Raw genomic sequence first — 27,077 nt, forward strand, 5'->3', positions numbered from 1 at the left:
AGTTATTTCAATCAAAAAAAAAATATATTCAATCAAATTATTATATAGCCACATAAAAAATATAAACAAATGACCACGCACTCTACTAAATTCAAGGGGGGTTTTAAAGGCTGACAACAAGTCATTTATTTATTTATTTATTTATTTATTTATTTATTTATTTATTTATTTATTTATTTATTTATTTATTTATTTATTTATTTATTTATTTATTTATTTATTTATTTATTTATTTATTTATTTATTTATTTATTTATTTATTTATTTATTTATTTATTTATTTATTTATTTATTTATTTATTTATTTATTTATTTATTTATTTATTTATTTATTTATTTTACATTTTCTTATATATATATTTTCAGCCGTACACAAATTTGTTGCAATGATATTTAAATTAGTAACAAATTGGTAACAAAATATATATACAACTTTTACTCAAACATTTCTTCATTGTCTTAATCTGATCTCTCAAACAAATCATAAAAAAGTCTTTCAAAAAAAACTTACATATAATTTGATTTAATTTAAAAAGTAATCATTCAATGGTACTTATAGTAGTATTTGTTGAACTGGAGAGAAGAGGGTATATTCATCATTTCAATGTAGGCACTTGTGTTCTTAAACTGGAGCACATTTCAAAGTTAGTGTTGAATCATAAAATTTGAAATAACTTTCAAAAGTAAAATAAACTAATTCTGAAAAAAAAAAAGAGTACTAATTTTTTAGTACATTCCATCACTAGGTACTTATTGTTAATCAAAGTTGTTAAATAGTCATAATGAAGTAAAAGAATCAATTCTTTTGTTGCAACAGAGTTAGATAATTCAGCATTATGTTAAAAGTATCGACTAAAATGGTTATCAAAAGTTATTATAATCATTATTTTTTTTATAAAGACATTAGGATTAGGACATCTTTGTCTTACGTGTAATAAAACCTTATTCTTTGTTCATCATAAGAACATTTCTCTAAGCTCAAATCCTCATCACATACTAACGCAAAGTCTGTAGTTACTTTTTTTTTTTTTCAAGTGGTATAGAAGATTTCGTGATGATAATTAATAGGTGATTGTTGTTGTTTGGGAAATACTACTGAATTAATGGCCATGAAATTTTTTTTAAATCCATTATGGGGTTGAGTAGCAGCAAAATCTGATTAGTTCGAAAAAAAAAAAATAAAAAAAAAAAAGCGAATATTACTTTTAAATTTAGTGAACATCAAAAAAAAAAAAAAAAAAAAAAAAAAAAGTTCATCATTTCACTAATTTCTTTTTTTTTTTCTCTTTTCTTTTCAAGTCATCTAATATCAAGACCTCTTTTAAATAATGGACATTAAAACGGTTTGACATTTCTTTTTTGTTTAAAATCAATTTCAATAATAATAAAAAAATCCTCAATAAAAAAAATTACTAATATAGCCGTTCAAATTGTATTTTCCGGAAACTATATATATAATAACTCAGATATACGTTGGTCTACCCAATCCTCAGCCGGCCATTTCAAACAGCAAACAAAACCTTCACTTCTTCCTTTAACTCCTAAATCACCATCTAACCTATATATATATATATATATATATATATATATCAGCAACAATCAACTTCACACAAAACCATGCCCCACCATCATCACCGCAAATCCTCCTCCCTAGACCGCCTTGCCGGAATCCCTCTTAACTCAATTTCTCCAGAAGAAGCCCATGCTGCTGCTCTAAACCAACTCGAACCACAGTCCACTGCAAACGCCGCCACCAATACCACAGAAGGTTCGCCTCCCGAGCCTACCCCATCGGCCGCCACGCCATCGGAATCCGGGGGGTCTTCACCATTCCCCTCAACAAATACTCTACTGCGAGTACTTTTTGGAATTCAACGCTACTCTGCTTACACATTTACTGGGTTTCTCGGTTTACATCTAACGTCAGTTGTTTTAGCACCAGCATTTTCCTACGACGCTGGTAATGCATCACTTCTTTTTACAAATACAATCTACCAATCGCCACTCGTCGAGCCTATTCTTGTCACTGGCTCACTTGCACTCCACATTACCTCCGGCATTGTTCTGCGTATTATTAAAGTTCTCCGCTCAAAACGACTCTATGAGTCCTACTGGACAGCAATCTCAAAGCCTACACTCTTAGCGTATGCAGGATATGCCGCAACACCCCTTGTTCTCGGCCACTTTTATGTCACACGATATCTTCCCCTCTCTATCCTCGGTGACTCCTCTCTCATCTCGCTTGACTATGTTGCGCATTCCATTGCAGACCATCCAGCTATGGCCATTGGCTCAATGCTTACCATGCTCACATTAACCCTCTATCATACAGTCTACGGCTGGCGCCGTTGGCTCAATATTTACAAGCGACCTAAACTACTTTCTGGGCCTGGCCTTTTTGTGGTTTCCGGTATTCTTCTTGGTGTTGCATCTCTCGCACGCTTAGCGGCTCATGGTCCTGCAATTGGCTGGGTGGCTTCTCAGTATGACAAAGTTCTTGGTAAAGTTTAGAAATTGTATAAACCACATAATAATTTTGAAATATTCGTTTTTTTGGATTTTTATTTATTTATTTTATTTTTTGTTTCACCATACATTCTTTACTAATTGTTTTTTTTTTTTTTTTAACTCTTTTCATACCTTGTGCTATTCTCAACCGTCCAATATCTTACAAATAGTGTTTACAAATATTTATTAAAGTTATTGTATTAAAAGAGTCTTAAGTGATAAAGTGTGGAATAAAATTCTAGAGAAAAAAAAACACTTTTACTAATAAAATTAGCATAATAATGTTAACAAAAAAATATGGTCTCTGGCGGGATCGAACCGCCGATCCTCGCGTGTCACAAGGAAGTTGCTTGTTTATTAGCACGATGCCTTAACCAACTGGGCCAAGAGACCTTTGAAAAGTTGTTGTATACTAACATTGGATCACCACTATAAAGTAACTGAACTTTAAAACGTCGCTTAAAAATGCCTAATTTGGATTTTACAGAACAAAAATGTCAGACCCCCCCAACAACAACCAAACCACGTTTAGTGGCGGCGACCCCCCTGCCGACAATAATTATACCGACAATAATAATGAACAGACTAATATTAATGATATGCAAAAAATTATTGCTGTTGAACTGAAGGAGAAAGAAAGTTCTCATTCCAGAGGACCTCATTCTCATGAAGCTCATCACATCAAACCCTCGACAAAAATCCAAAAAAATAATGAAAAACCAGACTCCCATAAAAAAATTGAAACTATCCACAAAAAGCTTGAATCGAATGATAAGCATAACGCTTCTTCAAACCACGAAACCCCCGTTGAAACCCCTATTGTGAATGTTGGTCCAACCTTGAACCCTACCTTTGACTCCTCACCAGATGGTGGTGATGTTGAAATTGACGCAACACCATCACGTGACATGGATGTTCTCATGCCGGATGCAAATCCATTTGGTGATAATTCTGAAGCCTGGGAATACATCTTAAAACTTAAGGATGTATTTCTGGTTGAATTGTCTATTGTTAAAGAAGACTTGAGTATTACAATTGAAGATTGGGAAATAAAATTTCAAAATCTTGAACTTAAAAACAATGAGTTAGCTAAACAACTCATTGCTTTGACCGAAAAGCTTAAAGCTTCAAAAGGACAAGTGAATTCTCTTCGCTCAGAACTTGATGTTTTGAGAAACAATCAGGTTCACACAGAAGTTAAACATGTAATGTTTGAAAAACTCAAAAGGAAGTTAAAGATAATAAGGATCATTGCGATAAAGTGAAACATAAAGCTGATGAAATAGCTAAGATGACTCTTCAAGATTTGTCTCAAGAAAAGCAAGAAACAAAAGAATTATCGACACTGAAATCAAGGAATTCAAAGAAATGACCAACAATCTTGAGAAAAGAGTTGATAATATGGAATACAAAGTTGGAACTATTTCAACTAAGGCTGATTTAACTACCAAAGAACTTAGCTACGCAAAAAGGAAATCAAGAGCGCGGTAAGAAAAGTCGACACTTTGCCTTTTGCTTTGACCCCTAAAACCCCAAATGGAACAACTCCAAAGTTGAAAGACATTATGAAGGCTCAAAAACAACACCGTGAAACTAAAGTTGATGAAGACAAACCCACTTTTAGAGTGTGCATAAGAATTCCAGATACCATGAAAAGAGTTAATATCCCTGCGATTGGAAAGAAAATTGATGCGGTTGCACAAAAGCCGGTGGCTCAGGAAATAGGCTATACTGTCAAAGGGCATTTATATGTTCAACTTAATGACAAAGATTTTGCTGATAAAGCTGCAGAATGGATCCCCAAAGTTGACCCTACTTATTCAGTGCTTGACACAGATTCTTGGTACAAGGCTGTACTTCAGGAAATACCTAATACGGCATCGATTGAAGACTTGAAAGAAACTCTCTACAATTTTAATGATTACCATATTGTTTTGAATACCGAACCCAAAATCATTAGCAGAAACCAATTTACCCAAACAGCATTGGTTTCATTCAGAAATGCCCAAGACTATGCGAAGTGTGCTGATAATCTTATTATCCAGTACACAAAAGTTAAAGTTAGACCTTTTATTAGCAGGAAAAAAACTCCTGAAGAACTCCAAGCTATGCGTAATAAGATACGATTATTGAAAAATGAATCAGACAAAAGGATAATGAGGCCCATCCTGTTTCCACTGACGACTCACAAGATGAACCGATGAAAGAAACAAATATTGAAGAACTAGATGAATCCAATGAGGAAGAAAACGAAAACAATTCTAATACATCCAATGAATTATAAAGTATTCCAACTCAATTGTCATAAATCGAAATCTATTACTGAAACTATCTTAGATAAAAAAGAACCTGATATCTTGTTATTACAAGAACCTTACTTTAACAACTATGGGCCCATTAAACATAAAGATTGGATCCCAATCTTTACAGAAACTGGAAAAGAAAAAAAAATAAATGCAGAGCAATTACTTATATTAGGTCTAACTCTGACTTACGAGCATTAACTACTAAAATTGAAAAGTTTACAAATCGAGATATGGTTACCATTTTGGTTAAAGACATTACAATTGTCAATGTCTATAATCAACCGAAACCATCCAAGAAATACCCTGAGCCACCGGTTTTTGAGTTTCTCAAACGGGAGATCAAGGAACAATACTCAAAGATTGTCATTGCAGGTGATTATAACTTACATCACAAGGAATGGGAGTCAAGGGCAGGTCCGAATACGGAAGCAGATGAAGTTGTTGAGTGGCTACATGAAAATGATATGATGTTAATTACTCCAAGAAATCAAAAAACATACAACAATAGAACCAATATTGATTTGGTTTATGGCTCAGTGGACTTACTTCATAGAATTTCATTTAGTGGAGTGGATGAAAATACACTAAGTGATCACTCAATTGTGGAGTGGGACATCTATATGTCTCAGAGTAAAAACGGGGATGAAGTTTTTACTTCGGTGAAGAGATTGAATATTAAGAATGCAGATTGGGAAAAGTTTGACAAGGAGCTTTCTTCTGCCATTAAAGATTTTAATGTGCATAACAAAACTCTAAAATCAACTGACCAAATTGATGACCAAGCTAAAGTTCTTGAGGAGGTTGTAAAAAGAGCAATGGCAAAGTCGATGAAGGAAGTTAAGGTGATGAAAAAGTCCAAACGCTATTGGAATCAAGAATTAAGGGAGAAGTTAGAAAAAGCGCTAGAAGCTAAGAGGGAAGCCCGTCAAAGGCAACCTTCTTTGGCTTTGAAACGACAAAAAATTGAAGAGGCGAAAAAAGCTAGAAAAATTTTTGACCACAGTTTGCGTGAAGCAAGTACTGAGCAATGGAATAAATATTTGTCTAGTTTAGAAGGAAATGACATTTGGAAGATTTTGAAGTATATTAATCCAAAAAGCAATGATACCATTATACCACAAATTAGAAAAGAAGATGGAACTCTCACTACTACTGTTGACGAAAAAAGACATGAAATATGGAAGGCACTTCTACCTGAAATTGATCATGGTCTTGATAGAGAGTTTGAAATTGATGACGATTCTCGATGGCCAAAATTAGAGTTTGATGAAGTTGACTCTGCATTGGCTGATACCCCAAATGATAAAGCTCCAGGAGACGATGGAATTACTGGCAAAGTTTTAAAGATGGCATGGCTGAATAAAGACTTTAAGGAAAGGTTTCTCAAGCTTCTCCAAGCTTGTGTGAAGTTTGGATACCACCCAAAAGTCTGGAGACATGGCATTATTGTTGTTATACCTAAACCTAAGAAACCTGACTATTCAAAGCCAAGAGCATACCGACCAATTTCCTTACTTAAGATTCCATCTAAAGTACTGGAAAAAATTATACAAAAAAGAATGACCAAGCTTACAACACACTTACTTCCACCAGAGCAATATGGGGGAAGACAAGGTTATTGTGCTACTGATGCTGTTTTGGAACTTGTCCAAAGAATTGTAACTAGTAAGGAAAAAATTTCAGCTATGCTCATTGATATTCAAGGAGCTTTTGATAATGTTAACAGAAATATATTGGCACACACAATGGAGGATATGAAACTACCCAAAGCACTTATAAACTGGACGTACCAATTTGTAAGTGAAAGAGAAGCTAGTATGCTCATGGACCGAAGAAAAGGATCAGTACAAAAAATTAGTACTGGAATTCCGCAAGGCTCACCTATTTCACCACTACTTTTTTTGATATATTCCACACCAATGTATCATGCCATTAAAGAATGGGGTGGAACTCCTTTTGGCTTTATTGATGATGTGACTATTACCGTTGAAGGTAAAATTGAAGAAAATACAAAAGCTTAAGCAACATATTAGAAAAATGTTGTAATTGGGCTAAATCAAGAATGACCAAAATTGATTTGGGTGACAAATTGGGTTTTATTCATTTTACAAAAAATGTGAAACCTAAAGATGAGAAAGTGCAACTTACTTTACCTAATGGAGAACTTCGTGAACCCCAGAAGGAAGTTAAATTGCTTGGAATTACTTTGAACAATCTGCTTGATTTTAAATCTCATATTTTGAATAAAATCAATAAAGCAAGAAAAGCTGTTGGTGCTATTTGGCATCTTGGTGGCGTGCAAAAGGTATGCGAGGGTCTGCAGTCAGATCACTGTATATTGCTTGCGTGAGACCAATTGTCGAATATGGCTTAGAAATTTGGCATCACAAAATTTTGAAAGGAGAAATCCACAAGTTGGAAGTAATGCAGAATATGGCTTTAAGAAGAATTGTTGGTGCTTATCGCACAACTCCTATTGCGGTACTACAAAAGGAAGCTGGTATTATGCCATATAGTATTAGGCTAAAATTTATGGTGGCACGAAAAGCTATTCGTTTACACCTAAATATTAGCAAAACTAATCCTATTAATGGTCATTTGTTAACATTGATTGAGAAATCTCCAATTGCAAAGCTAACCACGCTTTACATGTTGGCGAAAGATGATAGAGACTATATGATTAAAATGGATGAAAACGAAAATGCAAGAGGGTTGAACCTCTTACACTGAAACAACAACAAAATCAGACGATTGGAATTTTGAAAAACAAGCAATGGAAGAATGGCAAGAAATGTATTGGAACAGCAGTAAGGATCTGTGGTATCATAATATCACAGTGGAGTCGAAATGTACTGATAATCTTTCCAAAATGGTTACGGGAGTGATCATGAAGAAAGATAGTCGAAGGATCTTGAGTAATATTACTCAATTTCGCACAGGCCATGGCAACTTTGGCGCATGGTTTAAAAAGTTTGGAATTGAAAAGGATAGTTACAACTGCAAATGTGGAGAGCTGGAAACAGTTCATCACATTTTAGTTGAGTGTCCTTTGCTTGAAGAGGAAAGAAAAGGACTGAAACGGATATCTCCAGAGATGGACATGTCGACTCTCTTAAACAGTTTAACTGGCTTACAAGAGATTGTAAGCTTTATCTCTGCTTGGAGGGATTAAGAAATACAATTACAGCGTTGATGAAGACAAGTGGAGATAGGTTGGGAAGGTTTGGTTATTTTAACCCCCTGTTCCTCGTAAGCTGGCATCAGGACTTATTTTCGGGCTGTTGGAGATGCAATGTTGAAGCCAAAATTAAAAGTTTATTATCAAAATGAAAAAATATATAGTATGGACAAGAAGGATAGCGCAGATGCTGATGTTATATAATTCTATAACCCTTGAATAAAAACAAACAAACAAACAAATTTGGATTTTACAATGAATTTTGGTCCAACCTTGAACCCTACCTTTGACTCTTCACCAGATGGTGGTGATGTTGAAATTGACGCAACACCATCACGTGACATGGATGTTCTCATGCCGGATGCAAATCCATTTGGTGATAATTCTGAAGCCTGGGAATACATCTTAAAACTTAAGGATGTATTTCTGGTTGAATTGTCTATTGTTAAAGAAGACTTGAGTATTACAATTGAAGATTGGGAAATAAAATTTCAAAATCTTGAACTTAAAAACAATGAGTTAGCTAAACAACTCATTGCTTTGACCGAAAAGCTTAAAGCTTCAGAAGGACAAGTGAATTCTCTTCGCTCAGAACTTGATGTTTTAAGAAACAATCAGGTTCACACAGAAGTTAAACATGTGATGTTTGAAAAACTCAAAAAGGAAGTTAAGGATAATAAGGATCATTGCGATAAAGTGAAACATAAAGCTGATGAAATAGCTAAGATGACTCTTCAAGATTTGTCTCAAGAAAAAGCAAGAAACAAAAGAATTATCGACACTGAAATCAAGGAATTCAAAGAAATGACCAACAATCTTGAGAGAAAAGAGTTGATAATATGGAATACAAAGTTGGAACTATTTCAACTAAGGCTGATTTAACTACCAAAGAACTTAGCTACGCAAAAAAGGAAATCAAGAGTGCGGTAAGAAAAGTCGACACTTTGCCTTTTGCTTTGACCCCTAAAACTCCAAATGGAGCAACTCCAAAGTTGAAAGACATTATGAAGGCTCAAAAACAACACCGTGAAACTAAAGTTGATGAAGACAAACCCACTTTTAGAGTGTGCATAAGAATTCCAGATACCATGAAAAGAGTTAATATCCCTGCGATTGGAAAGAAAATTGATGCGGTTGCACAAAAGCCGGTGGCTCAGGAAATAGGCTATACTGTCAAAGGGCATTTATATGTTCAACTTAATGACAAAGATTTTGCTGATAAAGCTGCAGAATGGATCCCCAAAGTTGACCCTACTTATTCAGTGCTTGACACAGATTCTTGGTACAAGGCTGTACTTCAGGAAATACCTAATACGGCATCGATTGAAGACTTGAAAGAAACTCTCTACAATTTTAATGATTACCATATTGTTTTGAATACCGAACCCAAAATCATTAGCAGAAACCAATTTACCCAAACAGCATTGGTTTCATTCAGAAATGCCCAAGACTATGCAAAGTGTGCTGATAATCTTATTATCCAGTACACAAAAGTTAAAGTTAGACCTTTTATTAGCAGGAAAAAAACTCCTGAAGAACTCCAAGCTATGCGTAATAAGATACGATTATTGAAAAATGAATCAGACAAAAAGGATAATGAGGCCCATCCTGTTTCCACTGACGACTCACAAGATGAACCGATGAAAGAAACAAATATTGAAGAACTAGATGAATCCAATGAGGAAGAAAACGAAAACAATTCTATTACATCCAATGAATTATAAAGTATTCCAACTCAATTGTCATAAATCGAAATCTATTACTGAAACTATCTTAGATAAAAAAGAACCTGATATCTTGTTATTACAAGAACCTTACTTTAACAACTATGGGCCCATTAAACATAAAGATTGGATCCCAATCTTTACAGAAACTGGAAAAGAAAAAAATAAATGCAGAGCAATTACTTATATTAGGTCTAACTCTGACTTACGAGCATTAACTACTAAAATTGAAAAGTTTACAAATCGAGATATGGTTACCATTTTGGTTAAAGACATTACAATTGTCAATGTCTATAATCAACCGAAACCATCCAAGAAATACCCTGAGCCACCGGTTTTTTGAGTTTCTCAAACGGGAGATCAAGGAACAATACTCAAAGATTGTCATTGCAGGTGATTATAACTTACATCACAAGGAATGGGAGTCAAGGGCAGGTCCGAATACGGAAGCAGATGAAGTTGTTGAGTGGCTACATGAAAATGATATGATGTTAATTTCTCCAAGAAATCAAAAAACATACAACAATAGAACCAATATTGATTTGGTTTATGGCTCAGTGGACTTACTTCATAGAATTTCATTTAGTGGAGTGGATGAAAATACACTAAGTGATCACTCAATTGTGGAGTGGGACATCTCTATGTCTCAGAGTAAAAACGGGGATGAAGTTTTTACTTCGGTGAAGAGATTGAATATTAAGAATGCAGATTGGGAAAAGTTTGACAAGGAGCTTTCTTCTGCCATTAAAGATTTTAATGTGCATAACAAAACTCTAAAATCAACTGACCAAATTGATGACCAAACTAAAGTTCTTGAGGAGGTTGTAAAAAGAGCAATGGCAAAGTCGATGAAGGAAGTTAAGGTGATGAAAAAGTCCAAACGCTATTGGAATCAAGAATTAAGGGAGAAGTTAGAAAAAGCGCTAGAAGCTAAAGGGAAGCCCGTCAAAGGCAACCTTCTTTGGCTTTGAAACGACAAAAAAATTGAAGAGGCGAAAAAAGCTAGAAAAATTTTTGACCACAGTTTGCGTGAAGCAAGTACTGAGCAATGGAATAAATATTTGTCTAGTTTAGAAGGAAATGACATTTGGAAGATTTTGAAGTATATTAATCCAAAAAGCAATGATACCATTATACCACAAATTAGAAAAGAAGATGGAACTCTCACTACTACTGTTGACGAAAAAAGACATGAAATATGGAAGGCACTTCTACCTGAAATTGATCATGGTCTTGATAGAGAGTTTGAAATTGATGACGATTCTCGATGGCCAAAATTAGAGTTTGATGAAGTTGACTCTGCATTGGCTGATACCCCAAATGATAAAGCTCCAGGAGACGATGGAATTACGGGCGAAGTTTTAAAGATGGCATGGCTAAATAAAGACTTTAAGGAAAGGTTTTTCAAGCTTCTCCAAGCTTGTGTGAAGTTTGGATACCACCCAAAAGTCTGGAGACATGGCATTATTGTTGTTATACCTAAACCTAAGAAATCTGATTATTCAAAGCCAAGAGCATACCGACCAATTTCCTTACTTAAGATTCCATCTAAAGTACTGGAAAAAATTATACAAAAAAGAATGACCAAGCTTACAACACACTTACTTCCACCAGAGCAATATGGGGGAAGACAAGGTTATTGTGCTACTGATGCTGTTTTGGAACTTGTCCAAAGAATTGAAACTAGTAAAGAAAAAATTTCAGCTATGCTCATTGATATTCAAGGAGCTTTTGATAATGTTAACAGAAATATATTGGCACACACAATGGAGGATATGAAACTACCCAAAGCACTTATAAACTGGACGTACCAATTTGTAAGTGAAAGAGAAGCTAGTATGCTCATGGACCGAAGAAAAGGATCAGTGCAAAAAATTAGTACTGGAATTCCGCAAGGCTCACCTATTTCACCACTACTTTTTTTGATATATTCCACACCAATGTATCATGCCATTAAAGAATGGGGTGGAACTCCTTTTGGCTTTATTGATGATGTGACTATTACCGTTGAAGGTAAAATTGAAGAAAATACCAAAAGCTTAAGCAACATATTAGAAAAATGTTGTAATTGGGCTAAATCAAGAATGACCAAAATTGATTTGGGTGACAAATTGGGTTTCATTCATTTTACAAAAAATGTGAAACCTAAAGATGAGAAAGTGCAACTTACTTTACCTAATGGAGAACTTCGTGAACCCCAGAAGGAAGTTAAATTGCTTGGAATTACTTTGAACAATCTGCTTGATTTTAAATCTCATATTTTGAATAAAATCAATAAAGCAAGAAAAGCTGTTGGTGCTATTTGGCATCTTGGTGGCGTGCAAAAAGGTATGCGAGGGTCTGCAGTCAGATCACTGTATATTGCTTGCGTGAGACCAATTGTCGAATATGGCTTAGAAATTTGGCATCATAAAATCTTGAAAGGAGAAATCCACAAGTTGGAAGTGATGCAGAACATGGCTTTAAGAAGAATTGTTGGTGCTTATCGCACAACTCCTATTGCGGTACTACAAAAGGAAGCTGGTATTATGCCATATAGTATTAGGCTAAAATTTATGGTGGCACGAAAAGCTATTCGTTTACACCTAAATATTAGCAAAACTAATCCTATTAATGGTCATTTGTTAACATTGATTGAGAAATCTCCAATTGCAAAGCTAACCACGCTTTACATGTTGGCGAAAGATGATAGAGACTATATGATTAAAAAGGATGAAAAACGAAAATGCAAGAGGGTTGAACCTCTTACACTGATACAACAACAAAATCAGACGATTGGAATTTTGAAGAAACAAGCAATGGAAGAATGGCAAGAAATGTATTGGAACAGCAGTAAGGATCTGTGGTATCATAATATCACAGTGGAGTCGAAATGTACTGATAATTTTTCCAAAATGGTTACGGGAGTGATCATGAAGAAAGATAGTCGAAGGATCTTGAGTAATATTACTCAGTTTCGCACAGGCCATGGCAACTTTGGCGCATGGTTTAAAAAGTTTGGAATTGAAAAGGATAGTTACAACTGCAAATGTGGAGAGCTGGAAACAGTTCATCACATTTTAGTTGAGTGTCCTTTGCTTGAAGAGGAAAGAAAAGGACTGAAACGGATATCTCCAGAGATGGACATGTCGACTCTCTTAAACAGTTTAACTGGCTTACAAGAGATTGTAAGCTTTATCTCTGCTTGGAGGGATTAAGAAATACAATTACAGCGTTGATGAAGACAAGTGGAGATAGGTTGGGAAGGTTTGGTTATTTTTAACCCCCTGTTCCTCGTAAGCTGGCATCAGGACTTATTTTCGGGCTGTTGGAGATGCAATGTTGAAGGCAAAATTAAAAGTTTATTATCAAAATGAAAAAATATATAGTATGGACAAGAAGGATAGCGCAGATGCTGATGTTATATAATTCTATAACCCTTGAATAAAAACAAACAAACAAACATTTGGATTTTAAATTTTTCATTTTTTTCAAGAGACCACCTCGATTCTTGAAGAAAAGTAACTATCCAGGAAAAATATCACTACTGGATTAAAAAAGGTAAAGCCAACAAAATTTTGGGGAAATTTAAAGCACAAATTTAAATATGATATTTTTTTTAAAATAAAATTCGGATTTACATTTTAACATTAGATTATATAAAAAAAATTAATAGGTCACGTGACTTGTATTAAGACATATCCAATTTATTTGTTATAAAAATTAAGTTTTTAAGTTTTTAGCGTTAGTGGTTTAGCGGTAAAATTCGTCGTTGCCATCGACGAGCCCCCGGTTCGACTCCGGGCTGACGCATAGCATCAATTTTTTTTTATAAAAGTCATTTTTTTTTACTTTGAAAAAGTATTTTTGTTTTTTTGGGATTGCATTTGTAAAAAATGAAAGTTGGAAGAACTAAAGTAATTTTGAAATTTTAACTCTTTTTTTTTGAGGTGTACCGTAAATTGCATAAGCATTTTTGAAATATATGGGTGAAAAAAACAATTTTTTAATGCAAGTACTTTAGAATTCATTGAACATCCTTCCTTTAATATTTATATCATATTGTCTCTTTTTTTTAATAAAAATAAATAAAAATTGATTATTAAACATTAAAAACATTAAAAAAATATAGATATATATATATGTTACAATTCAAAAATAAAAAATAAAATAATAATTTCGTTACTCATTCACTCATAAGTTGTTTTGTTGTAGTTGTTCTTTTTTTTTTTTTTTTCCTCTCTTCTCCTTCTTCTATATTAATTCAGTTTTCCAACAAGCGAAAGGCCAATTCCATTTAAATTGACATTATTCAAATTATTAGTTGTATAATAATCAAATTCTGTGCCACTGACAAGACCACGGATACGGACATTCACGGGGGAATTGCGGACATCGCCCTTTGTTTTAAGTGGAACATCAATGCGCAACGAGTTTCCAGAAGTAGGAGGAGCAGTCAACTTGACTTCTGCTGCAGTTGTAGTTAAAGGAGAGCATCCTGCTTCAAAAGTGTGGTAGTTCAAGTCATAAATAGCTTGTGCGCCGATTCCGCTAGTCTGGCTCACATGAATCTGGCTGCATTCAAAATCAAAGCGGGCACCAAAAGAAATACCAAGACTTGTCCAATTAACAAAAGAAGCAGGAATGTAAACCTGAATAAGACTGTGGTCAGGATAAGTGTATGCATTTGAAGAGGGGAAATCTGTATCCACAGGAGCCAAGTCAATAGCATTTACCATAGCAATACCATCACTAGTCTTAAACGTCAAGGGGACCAGTTCATTGCCATATGTCTCTGGGTATTTGAGTGAAGTTGTAAAGTAAATAGAGCCTGTAATAAAGGTACGGTTCCAAGGATAAATTACAGTAGCAATCAAAATGTTATTGACAAAAGTGACATTAAGAGTAGGGGTTCCTTCTTCATTATTGACTGAAAAGGGCTTGGGAAAAGTGGCAAACTGGTGAGGCAAAGTAACATTGAATGAATCGCCTAACACCAATGGCTTTTCAGAGTTGATAGTGATAGTAACTTCAAATGAATCAAAAGGACTAAGGGCTAAAGTGGCATTGGTATTCAGACTACCAACATCAATGTTAGTCACCGTAATTGAAGAAGACGGAGAAGAACTGCTTGAATTAGTAGGAAGGGACGAGTTTGTACCATTATTAAAAAGAGGAGCAGGTTTGGAGTAGTAGTAAATAGGGTCAGAAAGATAAACTTCCCATTCGTTAGTCGTGGTGAAAATGGGGTCGTGGCCTGGAATTCCTGGAAGCCCAGCATACAATACACGATAAACACCAGAGTTAATAGAAACTCCATCAGGGAACTTGAACGGGAACACAAGACCATTAGCTGAGCGGCCCAAATTTGTAGCAGGGAAACTTGAAAAATCAGTTACAATTCCAGGCTGCTCAGAAATTTGGAAAACAGGTAGTGTCAAGTTTGTAATGTTAAAGTGTTCTTCAACCAAAAATGCATCCACAGCCTTTGCACCAATCAACGCATTCATAAACAGAGCAGAAGTACCATCATCAGTCACTTGAATGGTCTTGTCCTTGACAACCTCAACATCACTGCGGGCATTACGTTGGGCAAGAATTACAGGAGGACGGGAGCCCCAAATGCTAAAGTTACTTGCAAAAGTGCCAGTGTACGGGAGGGCAACAACATCACCATTATGGCCAGAAATCTGAATACGGCCTTGGTAAATCGGAGAAAGTAAGTTAGAAACAGTATTGGGGATAGTAATAGAAACCGTTATAGTGCGGATAGAGTTTGGTGGGATGGTAAAGATACTATAGTCCTGCTTGACCGATGCATATTGCTGGATAAAGGGCGGGAAATAGTTGAAAATAACACCACCAAAATTCTTTGCATAAATAGTAGTAGAGGGGATATGGGTGACATTGTAAATTACTGCATAATTGTTTTCGTTGCGAATAGTGACACGATTGTCTCGATAAACATGTTCGGAAACAACCCCCATATTGAGAATAGGATCAGACATGATAAAGGTTTTAGAATCAACAAGACGAGTTGCATTAACAAGACCGCTTCCTTGCTGAATGAGAGGAGCAATAACACGTGGAGAGGCAGTCTCCATTAGTGAAAACAAAGGATAAGCAGTTTGAATCATTCTGCTGCGAATCTCACGACCATAAGCCTTGGAAGTTCCTCGGCCACCGACACTTTGTAAATAAAGTGCAGCCACACCGGAAATATATGGAGTTGACATGCTTGTTCCAGAAAGAATTGAGTAGCTGTAATTGCGATAAGTTGAAAAAATGTTGCTTCCAGGAGCAGATACTTGAGGGTACAAATTGCCACCAAAGTCTGGGCCCCAGGAGGTGAATGAGGAAAGCTGAGTACCGAAAAACTCAGCAGGATTGAGCAATAGGCGGGGGACAAGAGAAGTTTCATCAAGGACTATGCGAACTGAGTGGTTGAGAGCAAGTTGTTGATTGATCCAAACACCTGCTGCGTTTTCTGCAGTTGCACGGAGCCCAATTGGGTTGGAAAAGGAGCCACCGGGACTGGTGTATGTAAGAGTATCAGTAGGCTTGTCAAGGTAATTGAAAACCACAGGATACCCGAGATCCTTGACAGCGTAAAACCAATCATAGTTGCGGCATGTTTTTTGAGGGAGGAACAAAGCATTGGGAGAGTTGGGAGAGTTTACCGGAAGAGTTTTATTTTTGGTGAGAACACAAGCGCTATCATTAAAAGTTTTAATGTCAAAAGTGCCAGTGACGTTGAACTGTACACCAGTAGTAGAAACAAAAGTAAACTCAAGAGAATCAAGAGAAGAAGATACAAGACGAGCACGGTAACTTACAATCTGGTTTGTGGTAGAAGAGCCAACTGTGGTAATGTGACGGCCTGTGGCAAGTGCGCTGCCGAAAAAGGGACCTGTGGACCCAGAGTTCCCAGCTGCAACTGCAGCAAACACACCCTGATCTACCAAGCGATCAAGCACCAGTCCTTCAGGATTATTTTGGAATGGATCACCATTGGATCCCAGCGAAAGAGATACAATGTCGACTCCATCTTCATATGCACGCAAAATGGCCTTGAGGATAATGTCACTGGTTGCAGAGCCACGGCACCCGAAAATCTTGTATGAGCGCAGTGTGGCATCCGGTGCAACGCCTATAAACTTTGTATTATTTGAGCCACCAATAATTCCAGCAACATGTGATCCATGGCCGTTACAGTCTAATGGGTTCCCATTGCCTGTGACATTGAATCCTTGGAATGCTGGGTCATACAAGTCTCCCACAAAGTTCCATCCACCAGCAACTTTAAAACCATTGCCAAATCCACCGCCAAGAGCCTCGTCATAGTAAAAAGTTCCAGTGTCAATGATTCCCACAGTGACTCCCTTACCTGTGATGCCACGTTTGTGAAGCTCAGATACACCAGTGAGTAAGTGAGGGTTCCAACGTGGGAAAGGTTCCAGGCGTTCTTTTTCTCCAGGTGGGATAATCTCAACAATTGAGTCATTAGAAAACCCTCCATTGTTATTACGAGGGACCAGTTTGTTATTATTATTATTATTATTATTATTATTGTTATACACTTGCTCGTCCACAAGTGGGCTTGCAAACCCATCATCATTCAACAACTCAACTGTCCGTACAGGCCACACATTCTTAACATCTGGGAGTCGGCGTAACCGTGCAAGTGTCTCTTTAGGGTTTGATCCAGGAGCTTCACGAATGGCCAGAGCTGCACCTTCAAACAAATCTGGAGAGTCGTATGTGTAGAGAGGTTGTGCAGTCATGCCATTGGCGCTAAGAGCTTGAACCAATTCGTCAGCTGGGTTGCCAGTCGAGGAACGTTTAATCAGTTCACTGGCATCTTCAAACTCAATAATGTATCTCCCTGGAACAATGTTTTGAGGGTTTGCTGGGACTACTGTTGCGGAAGTAGCAGCAAATAAAAATCCAATTGTAATTGCTAGATGTTGTAGAAGTCTAGTCATTGTGATAATGATTAAAAGGTGAAATTCTACAAAAAAAAAAAAAAAAAAAACCAGAAATCAGAATTTTTGTATGTTTATATACTCATTTTTTTTCAAAAAAAAAAAAAAAAAAGATTTCAATATTTCGTCAGTAAACATGAAGAATTCATGTTGAAGGGCTTCATGTAAACTTGTAAAGTTGAGGCCAGATTAATGCAAAATGATATGTGAAAAATTACCAAGAAAAAAAAAAAAAAAAAGCATTCATCAACAAATTTATCATAACCATGCTTTACATAAAACTTAAATATCAAATAGGTTTACACCAGGCCTACTACTACGGGTTTTAAATCCATCATCCTTTTCGGCCACAGTCGTGCTGCTGGTGCTTCCCTTTGTGTCGCTCAAAGAAGCATCACCCAGCATCCATGCAAATTCACTTTCTGCAAGTGTGGTGCGCGCATGTTGTCCGCCAGTGGTACTGCATCCTGCACCACTTGCACGTTTTTCGCGCGCTTGGCTCGGACTGGTAGAATCATGCGCTTCGTCTGTTGGTGTAACATGATGGTTAAGTGTGTGATTGGTAATAGCAATGACGGGTTTCTTACGCACACGCGTGCGGATACGAATAGGTGCTGGGGCTGCATCCACTGCAACAATATTGGTCGCCAGTAAAGGCACCGAGTCTGTGGGTTGTGCAGACTTGACAGGGCTACGGGAGCGTGAGGGTGACGACGACGACGACGATTGTGCGGCAAAGCCGGCTGGCGGTGTAATGGGAGGGACGAGGTGCGGCGGAGATAGGGTTGAGGGTGAGAGCAGTTGCGAGGCTGATTTTTCCAAAGCTTCTTTTGTGGGCAGTGGAGCTTCGCTAGAGTTTTCTTCTTCTTCTTCTTCTTCTTCTGGTGGTGGTGGTGGAGGAGGATTTGTAGCTGGTGTGCTTGGAGGCTCAAGTTCTTTTACTGACGGAGTTTCGGCCACTGCTTGTGGGTCGACATTTTCTAGTTCCGGGTCAGGCCCGCTTGAGGTTGTGCTTTCTGGACGTCCAACTTCAATGCTTGATCTTGTTGACGGCGAAGACGAGCTAATAGACCGGATTTCAACGTCATATGTTTCTGAAGGTTTGCCAATAATTGGTACAAGGTACTTTTGAGCGGCCCGCGCACGTTCTCTTCGCCGGCTGGCGGTAGCCTCGTCGCCGAAAAAGCTAGATGCACCACTTGTTGTTGCAGAATTAAGGAAATCTCTTGCAAACCGTACATATTCGATGGCTGTGTTGCGTTCATTTTCACTGACAGGTGTTGTGGAATCAAAAACTGCCAGCGCATTGCTTAGCACAGCAGCTGCAACCTGGGTTGTTGATAGACTTCGAGGTGTTGTTGGTGTTGATGATCCTGAATCTGCTCCAGTAACACTTCCAAGTATACCCATAAGCCCGGCAGCTGCGGAATTTCCTTGAATACCTTTGGATCTTGCGCGTTCAGCCTGGGTACGGACTTGAGTTTTGACTTGGGCAAAGGCTCCACGCATGGCACGGTCCATATCGTCCCAAGGTCCACGTGCAGCTTGTGCAGCACGGCGCCGGGCCTTATCCACAAGTGAGTCGATGTTTGCAGCAACACCAGTAGGAAGACCGAGAGCTCCAGTTTGTGGTGCAACTGCTGGCAGCAGATGTGCATTGTATTGTAGAGTAACGTGGTGGCCGGCGTCTGCGGCTGCACGAGCGGCATCACGGGCAAAATGGCCAGGGGCCAGACCATCTGTTGGGCAAATATAGCGAGCAAGATATAGGCCGTTTGCGACAAATGAATACATTGTTTTTATGTCAACAGAAGAAGATGGGTAGTTGAGGACTGTGATGAGAAGATCCGAGGTGTGTAAGTCCGGTGCTAAGAGTTGTGGGGAAATGCGAAGAAGGAGGACAGTTGCTACCAGATCGACAAGGACGGTTAAAGGGATGCATTTTTTATCGTCTATGCTTGCCATGAGAGCGTCATGATCTCTTTTTAAGGTGAATGGAGAGTTTGAAGGTTCTGGGATTGTTGGGTCAGTTGCAGCAAAAAGAGCATCCCAAAGATAGAGTGTTTTTTGAAATCCAAACTCTCTGCCAAACAGCAGGCGGACCCAGCGGAGCCCCCAGATTTGGGGTTCGATTTGGTTTTCGCGGAGAGCCGTGCAAAGTTCCGGGTCGGTAATTTTGAGCAAGATGCCTTCAATGGCCGCGGATTTGGCCACAATAGCCGGCGTAGTGGTGGCCGAAGTAGCTGGTAGGTACCATTGTCTAGCATGAGCCATGAGGGCAGCGAAAAGAGCATAAGCGTCAGCCTCGAGATAAGACTGGGAGCAGGTAGTAGTTGCAGAGTCAAAGTTATTTTGGATGTCAATGTGAACAACCCAAAGCATTGGACCAGCGAGCTCGTGCATGCCCTGGCGATAGCCTTCGTCTGGGTGACGTTTAGCATAGATGTATAGAATGTTGAAGAGGGCAGAATGGGCCTCTGGATTGCGGAAATATTGGAGTTCAGGGAAGGTACGCTCTACATCTTTTGTGATAATATCTCGAAGCTCTTCATCGTCTTCATTTTCACTGGAGACATTTTGAGATGGCCATGATGCAGAAAGAGGGTCGGATATGTCTTGGGCTGATTTTGATTGGGAGGAGGTTGAAGACTGGGTATTTGCTAATAATCCCATGGGAGCAAACCGGGCAATATCCACGGCGTATTCGTCTCGAGCTTTATTTAAGATAGCAGACCATTTTGTTTGATCATAAGTGTTAAAAAGTAAACAAAGTTTCCAAAGAAGCGAGCGTGGGACTGAGTCGTCAAGAAGAAGTTTCCCCGACCACAGAGAGCTACGGAGGAGCGAGAGGTCTGGATATAAAGCACGGAACCGAGTCCATGAGAATTTGCTTTAATAAGGAGTGTTAAATAAGAGAGAAGTTTTTTCTTTTTTTTCTTTCTTTTTCTTTCTTTTTTCAATAATAAATTTTTTAAAAAAAAAATTTACTTACTTGGAGACGGTCATTGCTTTCTTTTTTTATTTTTCTGTTTAAAAAAAAAAAAAAAAAAACTAAAAGGGTGGTGATGTTTAAAAATTTCAGAAAGGCCAAGGTGGAGAGAAAAAATAAAAAATAAAAATGAGCAGAATTTTAGTTCTTTGTGGAGAAATTAAACTAATTTAGTTAATTTAATTTAATTAATTTTAAATGTTAATTTTTTTAACTATTTTTCTTAGTCAGCATTAACTTAACATGTTTTGGTCACGTTAAATTAGTAAAATCAGCCGTGTTTAGTCGCACCACCAATAATTGCTACTCCGTTAATCATCAAATCCCACTGTTCACCTCATCGAGGACTCCGGTAAATTTTTTTTTTTTTTTTCATTATATAACAAGTTTCTTAAAAAAAACAATGCATTAAAATTCAAATTACTACTTAAAGGTTACCAATAGTTTTTTTTTTTTATTATTTTCATCATAAAGTCATATCGTCGTTACAAAAAAATATAGAAAGAAAAGCTCCTTCATGCGCAATTAACCGCGAACCACAGCATCAATGGCCTTAGCAACATAAGCCACATTATGATCATTAAGACCCGCCATGGATATCCGGCCATTGCGGGTAAGATAAACGTGAAACTCATCAACCAACCGGTCAACCTGTGCTGGCGATAGACCTGTAAATGAAAACATGCCAATCTGAGTGACAATGTGATCCCAGCAGCCTGGTGTGCCGAGACGAATAAGTTCCTGACGAAGAGCATTGCGCATTTTAATGATACGAGACGACATTGTAGTCAAGTCTGATTGCCACTCGGCAAACAAATCAGGGTTATTGAGAATGCGTGAGGCAATGCGGGCACCATAGGCAGGAGGATTTGAAATTTCCGAGCGCTGAAGAAGACTCAGCTGGGAGTGAACGGCCGAGCGGGTGTCTTCGTCAGCAGTAATAAGGTGGAGAGCACCAACACGTTCGCCATAGAGGCCAAAGTTCTTAGCAAAGGACTGGCAAACAAGGAGCTCAATGCCACGATCGACAAAGTGGCGGACGGCCCAGGCATCCTTATCCAAGTCACCTGAAGCAAAACCTTGGTAGGCGCAATCAAAGAGGGGGAAAAGTCGGCGTTCAATGATAACGTCCGCAATCTTTGACCATTGTTCATGAGAGGGGTCAATACCAGTAGGATTATGTGCGCAAGCATGGAGCAGGACCACTTCACCTGGAGAGGCATTTGATAGAGTTTCAATGAGGCCTTCAAAGTCTAGCGAGAGGGTATCAGCCTTAAAGTATGGGTAAGTCTTGACGGTAAGGCCAACATTTTTAAAGATGCTAAAGTGGTTTGCCCATGTTGGGTTAGAGACATAAATGACGCCATTAGAGTCATTCGATGGGTTAAAGCCGAGGGGCGGGAATCGGGCGAGAAAGAGGCCTGCGAGGTGGTTTGCGCCAGTGCCTGAAATAGTCTGGACAGATGCCACACGCTTCTGGGCAATTGCTGGGGAGGTTGAGCCGAGAATTAAACGGGCAGCGCCAGCTGTAAAGTCGGGAAGACCCGCAATGGGGAGGTATTCATGGTTTAGGGTTGGGTCGGAAGAAATTAGAGCATCGGCCTTTAAAGAAGGGGGAAAAAAAAATAAAGGTTAGCATGTGATCAAAGGCCTAATTGATAATGATATTGATATTGATAGATATTGATATTGATATTGATATTGATATTGAAAATACTCACTTTTCTAACAGAAGGAAGAATCCAAGGTTTTCCATTGTTATCTCTGTATGCACCAACACCGAGATCAACTTTATTAGGAAAGGGATCAGCCTTATGACGAGCCATGAGACCGAAAAGAGGGTCAACAGGAGCAGTATCTACCCGAAAGCCGGACTTATGGATCGGGGCATGTTTTTGATTATTTGCTAGGTCAACGAGGTTTGAATTTGAAGACATGATTGCAGAAAGTCTATTTTGGGAGAGATCTAATGGTTGAGGGGAAAGGGTCTTCATTTTTTATAAAAGTGTTGATTGTATGTATTTATATATATATATATTATAATTAATTATGATGATTATTGAATTATAATGACTTTGTGAATGTGATTGATTTAGGATAGAAAGTTTTTATTTTTTTTTTAATAAAAAATTTTTGGAATTGTTTGAAATTTATATCAATGAGATAATGATATAATGATTTTGATAAGGGGGGGTTTTATGTGAAATATATGAAATGAATTATGGAAATTTAGAAAATAAAAATAAAAAAAATAAAAATAAAATAAAAAATTTAAAATAAAAGGGAATTTCCAAGGTTTATATAGTTTTATGGTTATCTTTTTTTAAATGACTATTTATTTATACTTTTATATATTCATATATATAGATATAGGAAAGATAGCATAATACTCTGATCAAAAGACTCATTTTTTTTTTTTATGTATGTGGAAGAGGCGGGGGACAGTAAAAAAAAAAAAAAAAAAAAAAAGAAAAATTGCTACGGAACTTTAGATAAAAAAAAAATATATAAAAATAAAAATGAAAATAAAAGAGGCAGTTTTGTTTGTAAGAATGTTAAAAAACTAATCTATCTTCTAACATTTTAATATTTGAGGCTGATATAATTTTTTGATTGAGAGAAAATTAAAAGATAATGAATTATAAGGGAAATTTAAAAAAAAAAAAAAAAAAAAAAAAAAATGAGGAGAAAAGATTAGTCATTTTTAGAATGATTGCGTAATCTTGTAATATTAGGTAATCTAGTTTACATTTCTAAACATATCCAACATGTATGACAAAATAATTATGTAATGTACGGCTGAAATAAACATTTTTGTTAAAGCAAAAAAAAAAAAAAAAAAAAAACTTTTTTTAAATTAATAAATGAATTTTTTGTTTTCATGGGCCATTTTATTTATTTATTTATTCAATTGTTGCTAAATAAACAAAAAATAAGATTCTTTTTAAAATAAAAATATATTAATAGTAAATATATATATATATATATATCATTGATGTTTCAATTCTTAAGAATAAAAGTAAACCATTCATTTTATTATTATTAAAAAAAAAACAAAATTTAATTTTTTTTTCTTGTTTAATTTTTTTTTTTATTTTCCCCGCGTTGAACTTCATTCTTAGTTACTAAGCGTATTTTTTAATATATATATATATATATATATCAATATAAATAAATAAATAAATAAATATATGCCCACCTATGAACTCATTCCGATTTATTTTCATTATCCGAGGCCCTACTAAAAAAAAAAAAAAAAAAAACTAAAACTACCACCACCATCACCCCTCTCTCTCTCTATTTTTTTTTTTTTCTAACTAGTAGTTATTATCGTGTGTGTTTGTTTTTTGTTTGTGTGTTACTTTTTTTTCCATACAAAAAAAAAAAAATTTTTTTTTCCTCTCCTTCTTCTTCTTCTCCACATTTCAAAAATAAAAATTTTTTCTTCTTTTTTTTTTTTTTTTTTTTTGATTTGAATTTTTACATGTCCATACATTTCCTTGTATTTCTCTTAAGATTTTTGCTACTAGAAGAAAAAAAAAAAAAAATAAGTTCATTTCAATTGTATTACACATTAATTAATTAATTAATTAATTAATTAATTAATTAATAATTACTTGTTACATTTCATATATATAATCTTGTAATTACAACAAACCCTATTCCTAACTTCATTCCTTTTTTTTTTTATAAATAAATAAATAAATAAATTCTTCCAGGGGAAAGTGGTCCCGTTCTTTGTTCACGTGAGTTCTTGCCGTTTGATTTTCTGTTATCAGTCAGTCAGTCAGTCAGTCAGTCAGTCACTTAGCCGGCACTTCGGAAGTTCCTGAAACAGGCAGTTCCAATAATATAATATTTAATTAATTAATATAATTAATATAATCATAATAATCATAATAATCATAATAATTTTTTATTAATAATTTAATGGCAAAGGCCGACCGATTTAAGAGACTTATTACGGGAATGATGGAAATTATAGGAACATGACAAAATACCGGATTGGTATTTTTATTTTTTTTATGAGAGTTATTTATAACTAGCACATGAATTTTTTATTTTATTTTATTTTATTTATTTTTGATATATATATACATGTTATCAAAAGTCAACTTCCAACCTTGTAGTAGACATTATATATATATAAAACCGTTTTACGGAGCAGCCATTTTGATAAAAAAAAAAAATAAAAAAAAAAAATAAAGGCCTCAAAGGAATTCAAGTAAAAAAACAAAAAATTAAATAAATAAAGGAGTGTAATTTGATAAATTTGATAAATTTGATATCAATTTCATTTCCCCTCAATTTCACAAAAAAAAAAAAAAAAGATACTCGTTCTAATGGAAATTTCCTTATCTGGGGGAAAAGAAGATGGAGAAGAAAAAGAAGAATATCATCATCATCGATATAATTACGAGAGGGACGAGAGGGATTTTTTTTTCCTGGAATATATATATAAAAGCAGTTTAATTATATGTATGTATAAGTTTCAAGAAAATAAAAAATAAAAAAAATAAAGAAAACGTTAAAGTCTGGAAGAGCCGTTTTTTTATTTTATTATTAAATTAAATTATAATGGTTATCTCTATCCAGGGGAAAATATTGAAGGAATATGATCATATGTATATATATATATATATATATATAAATAAAAGTCTCAAATGTGTGGGTGAGTGGGAGAGATTAGACAAGAAATAAAAATTTAAATTGTGGAGAAGTTAAACAATAAGACTTATACCATTAGCTTTATACCTTATTATATAATACTTAATATTTAAAACATAATACTTATATAAAATTTAACATATAAGTATACCTTCCAGAAAATACATTTTAAAGCAATTACTAAACTTCTTTTTGCTTTACTTTACTTTACTTTGCTTTATTTTTATTTTTATTTTTTTTTAACCCCACAAATTCGGCGTTTATTCATTTATAAATGGTAATTACCTTTAATAATTTTCATAAACGGCTTTTCCTCTCTCTCTCTCTCTCTATATCTCAATACCAGGTACCACCATCACTCAGATCTAACTAAAACTTGCTTCTCCCCCCACACTCACACTCAACTAATGGAATTTCACTATTCTTATACACTACACTACACTAATATATTAATACTAATATACTTACTTACTCTCTCACTGTATTACAGTCTAAACTAAAAATGTTTAAAATCCTCCTTCCCTCTTTTCTTTTCTTTTATTTTTCTTCTTTTTTTTTTTTTTTTTTTCTCCCTTAACTTTCTTCATTTCTTCAATCATCTTTTAAATTCCATTAATTAATCTCATTTTTTTTTTCTTCTTCTTCTTCTTCTTCTTAAAATGACATCTCCTGGTTTCGTTTTATCTAAAATCCCAATTGTCCTTGCAGCCCTTGTGGCAATCTACTGGCTCAAGTTCAAGCCAGAAATTGACCTCACAGGTCTTACTCATCTTCCTCTCAAAAATAATGAAAAATGCCGCGTCCTCCATGACATTAGGGCCACAGAAGATATTGCCATCGACAACTCAGCAGGAATTGCCTATGTTGGTAGTGCCAGTGAAACCACTCGTTTTACAAACTTCCCAGGTTTGGGAAGACATAACCATACCTTACCCCGACCCTTTGATGGACTTGACCCTTACCGTGAAGATCTCTTTGTTTTTGACCTTGAAACTGAAAAGTTTTCTAAACTTAACATTGTCAATTATGCAGATGATCAAGATCTCATTGTTCATGGAACTGCACTTCGCTCATTTGCTCCAGGTGTAAATACTCTTTACATTGTCAATCACAAGCGCACAGGTTCTGTAATCTCCATTTTTAAACACAAAGTGGGGTCACCAAATATTGAACATGTGCGTGATGTAAAGACCCGCCACATTTACATCCCTAACTCGGTCACTGTCATTGACGAAACTCACATCTTGGTTACTAACGATCATGGTTTTTATAATGGGCCATTGCGTCGAGCTGAGGACCTCACAGGTTTTAAGCACTTGTCTACAGTTGCTTTATGTGAAATTCGAGATTTTTCCCAGACAAACTCAAAGGGCCTCAAATGTAAAATTGTTGCACGTGGACTCAGTTATGCAAATGGTATTGAGTATATTGAGAAATCAAATCGTGTGGCAGTTTGTGAGACTCTTTCAGGAATGGTCCAGTTTTACAAGTACGATGGAACAAAGAAAACACTGACTTATGAAAAGGAGGTTCGTTCTGGTGGGGCCTTAGACAATGTCAAGTTGATTCCAGGAACAAACGATCTTGTCTTGGCAACGTTTGCAGATCCTGGTAGTACATTAGGATATATTCATCATGGACTGGACTTTAAGGGCCCTGTAGCAATGCTTGCAACTGTTCTTAAGGAGAAGGACAATTATGAAAAGCCGATTGTGGGGTTCCATGATAGTGCGGAGAAGT

The 27,077-nt window shown here is 36.1% G+C and overlaps 8 protein-coding genes across 8 annotated transcripts in view; 5 read left to right on the forward strand and 3 right to left on the reverse strand.

Moving 5' to 3' along the window:
* Nucleotides 1–1,617: 1,617 nt before the first annotated feature.
* SAPINGB_P004225 (uncharacterized protein) lies at nucleotides 1,618–2,511 on the forward strand (the record flags this gene model as incomplete). The annotated part of the gene is made up of 1 exon (XM_031998940.1): nucleotides 1,618–2,511. The coding sequence occupies one exon, from the start codon at nucleotides 1,618–1,620 to the stop codon at nucleotides 2,509–2,511; it is 894 nt and encodes a 297-aa protein (XP_031854831.1).
* Nucleotides 2,512–3,002: 491 nt separating this feature from the next.
* Nucleotides 3,003–7,544, forward strand: SAPINGB_P004226 (uncharacterized protein; the record flags this gene model as incomplete). Its single annotated transcript, XM_031998941.1, has 5 exons — nucleotides 3,003–3,713; nucleotides 3,969–4,620; nucleotides 5,007–6,806; nucleotides 6,944–7,119; nucleotides 7,245–7,544. 5 exons carry the CDS (start codon nucleotides 3,003–3,005, stop codon nucleotides 7,542–7,544), a joined length of 3,639 nt encoding a protein of 1,212 aa, XP_031854832.1.
* A 703-nt stretch (nucleotides 7,545–8,247) lies between these two features.
* SAPINGB_P004227 (uncharacterized protein) lies at nucleotides 8,248–9,716 on the forward strand (the record flags this gene model as incomplete). The annotated part of the gene is made up of 2 exons (XM_031998942.1): nucleotides 8,248–8,735; nucleotides 8,822–9,716. The coding sequence occupies 2 exons, from the start codon at nucleotides 8,248–8,250 to the stop codon at nucleotides 9,714–9,716; spliced, it is 1,383 nt and encodes a 460-aa protein (XP_031854833.1).
* Nucleotides 9,717–10,003: 287 nt separating this feature from the next.
* SAPINGB_P004228 (uncharacterized protein) lies at nucleotides 10,004–12,913 on the forward strand (the record flags this gene model as incomplete). Its single annotated transcript, XM_031998943.1, has 2 exons — nucleotides 10,004–10,626; nucleotides 10,864–12,913. 2 exons carry the CDS (start codon nucleotides 10,004–10,006, stop codon nucleotides 12,911–12,913), a joined length of 2,673 nt encoding a protein of 890 aa, XP_031854834.1.
* Nucleotides 12,914–13,954: 1,041 nt separating this feature from the next.
* SAPINGB_P004229 (uncharacterized protein) lies at nucleotides 13,955–17,680 on the reverse strand (the record flags this gene model as incomplete). Its single annotated transcript, XM_031998944.1, has 1 exon — nucleotides 13,955–17,680. One exon carries the CDS (start codon nucleotides 17,678–17,680, stop codon nucleotides 13,955–13,957), a length of 3,726 nt encoding a protein of 1,241 aa, XP_031854835.1.
* A 282-nt stretch (nucleotides 17,681–17,962) lies between these two features.
* On the reverse strand, nucleotides 17,963–20,686 carry SAPINGB_P004230 (uncharacterized protein; the record flags this gene model as incomplete). The annotated part of the gene is made up of 2 exons (XM_031998945.1): nucleotides 17,963–20,570; nucleotides 20,673–20,686. The coding sequence occupies 2 exons, from the start codon at nucleotides 20,684–20,686 to the stop codon at nucleotides 17,963–17,965; spliced, it is 2,622 nt and encodes an 873-aa protein (XP_031854836.1).
* A 508-nt stretch (nucleotides 20,687–21,194) lies between these two features.
* Nucleotides 21,195–22,663, reverse strand: SAPINGB_P004231 (uncharacterized protein; the record flags this gene model as incomplete). The annotated part of the gene is made up of 2 exons (XM_031998946.1): nucleotides 21,195–22,271; nucleotides 22,391–22,663. 2 exons carry the CDS (start codon nucleotides 22,661–22,663, stop codon nucleotides 21,195–21,197), a joined length of 1,350 nt encoding a protein of 449 aa, XP_031854837.1.
* A 3,333-nt stretch (nucleotides 22,664–25,996) lies between these two features.
* Nucleotides 25,997–27,077, forward strand: part of SAPINGB_P004232 (uncharacterized protein) — a gene marked incomplete at both ends in the record, with an annotated part of 1,200 nt that continues 119 nt past the window's right edge. Inside the window, one exon of the mRNA XM_031998947.1 lies at nucleotides 25,997–27,077. This exon is cut by the window's right edge and continues 119 nt beyond it. Within this exon, the coding sequence (XP_031854838.1) occupies nucleotides 25,997–27,077 (1,081 nt within the window).

The sequence above is a fragment of the Magnusiomyces paraingens genome (assembly GCF_902498895.1).
Source record: "Magnusiomyces paraingens strain CBS 517.90 genome assembly, contig: contig3, whole genome shotgun sequence".
Taxonomy (NCBI): Eukaryota; Fungi; Ascomycota; class Dipodascomycetes; order Dipodascales; family Dipodascaceae; genus Magnusiomyces; species Magnusiomyces paraingens.